The 1,933-nt window shown below is 39.3% G+C and overlaps 1 protein-coding gene across 1 annotated transcript; it reads left to right on the top strand.

The window, feature by feature from the left end:
• The first annotated feature begins 715 nt into the window (after positions 1-715).
• On the top strand, positions 716-1,314 carry LOC131694876 (probable E3 ubiquitin-protein ligase bre1). Its single transcript, XM_058983395.1, has 3 exons — positions 716-1,030; positions 1,088-1,187; positions 1,244-1,314. The coding sequence occupies exons 1-3, from the start codon at positions 716-718 to the stop codon at positions 1,312-1,314; spliced, it is 486 nt and encodes a 161-aa protein (XP_058839378.1).
• Positions 1,315-1,933: the final 619 nt, after the last annotated feature.

The following is a 1,933-nucleotide window of genomic DNA, read 5'->3' as shown; positions in this document are numbered from 1 at the left end:
TCGACATTTACTACTAAACTCTTCGTATAATATTCTAGTGAAAACTGTCGGTTTTCGATATGAACTGAAAAATTAGCGCAAAGTCGTAATAATCGAAAGAGAAAATAAACAAAGAGAGGCTCTCAATGTTACTTACGATTTAATCTAAAGTTTTTCCAGAATAATTCGAACCGATTAGTTCTCTTCTGTAGTTATCAGATAAGGCGTGAACTTCTTTTCTACGGATTCTCTCATTCGACAAGGTTCTAGTTTTGATCCTTCAGCAAGCATTCTCTCGATATCTGGTAACCTTTTATTCCCCGATCGATAACAGCAGCAATATTTGATTCAATGTTACTCGACATTGGGCAAGTATACCAGTAAAGTATTTATTTTGATGCGCTACTCATTTTACTGAGTAATGTTTGTTTTAAACCATGATTAGTGTCAAACGAGTGTGTAGTCATTGACGAGTAACATTACGCCTTATTATTGTTAATGGGGTTCCAGTTCAGCCGGAATTTAAATTTCAGGTTGCTTTGACGCAGAAAAAAATAACGGTCGCCTAGCAATAAATAAAACAAACTGTTTCGTTGCATCGGCCAGATAGGTAGTGTTTTTCTACGAACCGGTGATTTTTGCAACTTTAAGAAGGTTACGGGTAAGTCTCTTCTTAAAACCGGATCTCAGAGTGAAATTCTCTTTCCCTTTCTGGTTTGGTGTAGATTTATTCAAGATGAGTGAGCAAGAGATGGATATGCTGGACATAGAAGATGATCTAGTGGAGTTGTGCGAGGAGCAGAACGAAGAGCAGCGGAAGAAAATGAGCATTAAACAACAACAACCGCAACATCAGCAGCAACAACAACAGCCACAACATCAGCAACAACAGCAGCAAAAACAACAGCCACGACAACAGCAACAACAGCAGCAACAACGGCAGCAACAAAAACAGCAGCAACAACAACAGAATAACAATCGTCGGAAGCAACGAAACCAGCGTGACCAACGTGACCAACGGAACCAAGATCGGGCACGTGGAATTAGCCTGGTAAATATGTGCATATTTAACTCTAAGGCAAAATACTTATGTCATCTAAATTCACAGGAAACTCGTATGGAAACGTTCGAGCGACTCGCTCGTCGTACAACTGCTCTCGGAAAGAGCGTACGACGAGCAATTGAGGCAGAGCGGTTGCCCGGCCACCGTATGTATGACATTATATTTAATTTGATTTTCATTAATATTCCCTATTTCTTGCAGTCATTTTGGGATACATGAACCGATATAAAAATGTTTGTAAAAATATGGATTATGAGCTTAATAAAGAATGAAATTAATAAATAAAAATTAACCTGTCGTATTCCATTTGATTCAATTCGGCGAGATTCGAAAATATTTGTGTGCGTTTATGTGTGTATGTGGGGGCATATTCTAGAACTAAAGCCACATCGGTTCTTCGGTGATGACTGAACCAATTTTCACTAACCTAGTCTCAAATGAAAGGTATAGTATGCGGCAGGGAGTATCACCCCTCCATTTACACCCCTATCTCCTTCCTACAACAAACCACCTCCCTCCCACACCATGGCATGGGTGGGAGGGAGGTGGTTTGTTGTAGGAAGTGTGTCCCCCTCCCCATCCCACTAAAAGCCCACCCACCACCCAGCATTCCAAAACATGTTATCATGTAGACAAAATTGAACTCATGTCTGCTGATTGAATATTATATTTGTATTTTTGAAGTGTGTCAGCCTTGACATGTTGCTCATCAGGTTCGTGGCAGTCGTGCATATGTATATACGTGCCAAGTATGATAAGAATGTGTCATTTCCACATTTATATTGAACATAACCAGCTTTATTAAATGATTGTTTAGATATATGAGAAAGGAACAATTACACCACTAGGTGGATTAAAACAGGTTTTTTTACGTTAATTCGAATGCGATAA

The sequence above is a fragment of the Topomyia yanbarensis genome, unplaced genomic scaffold (genome assembly GCF_030247195.1).
Source record: "Topomyia yanbarensis strain Yona2022 unplaced genomic scaffold, ASM3024719v1 HiC_scaffold_18, whole genome shotgun sequence".
In the NCBI taxonomy this organism is placed as follows: Eukaryota; Metazoa; Arthropoda; class Insecta; order Diptera; family Culicidae; genus Topomyia; species Topomyia yanbarensis.
The sequence above is the reverse complement of the archived record's forward strand: the minus strand, read 5'-3'. Positions and strand labels throughout refer to the sequence as shown.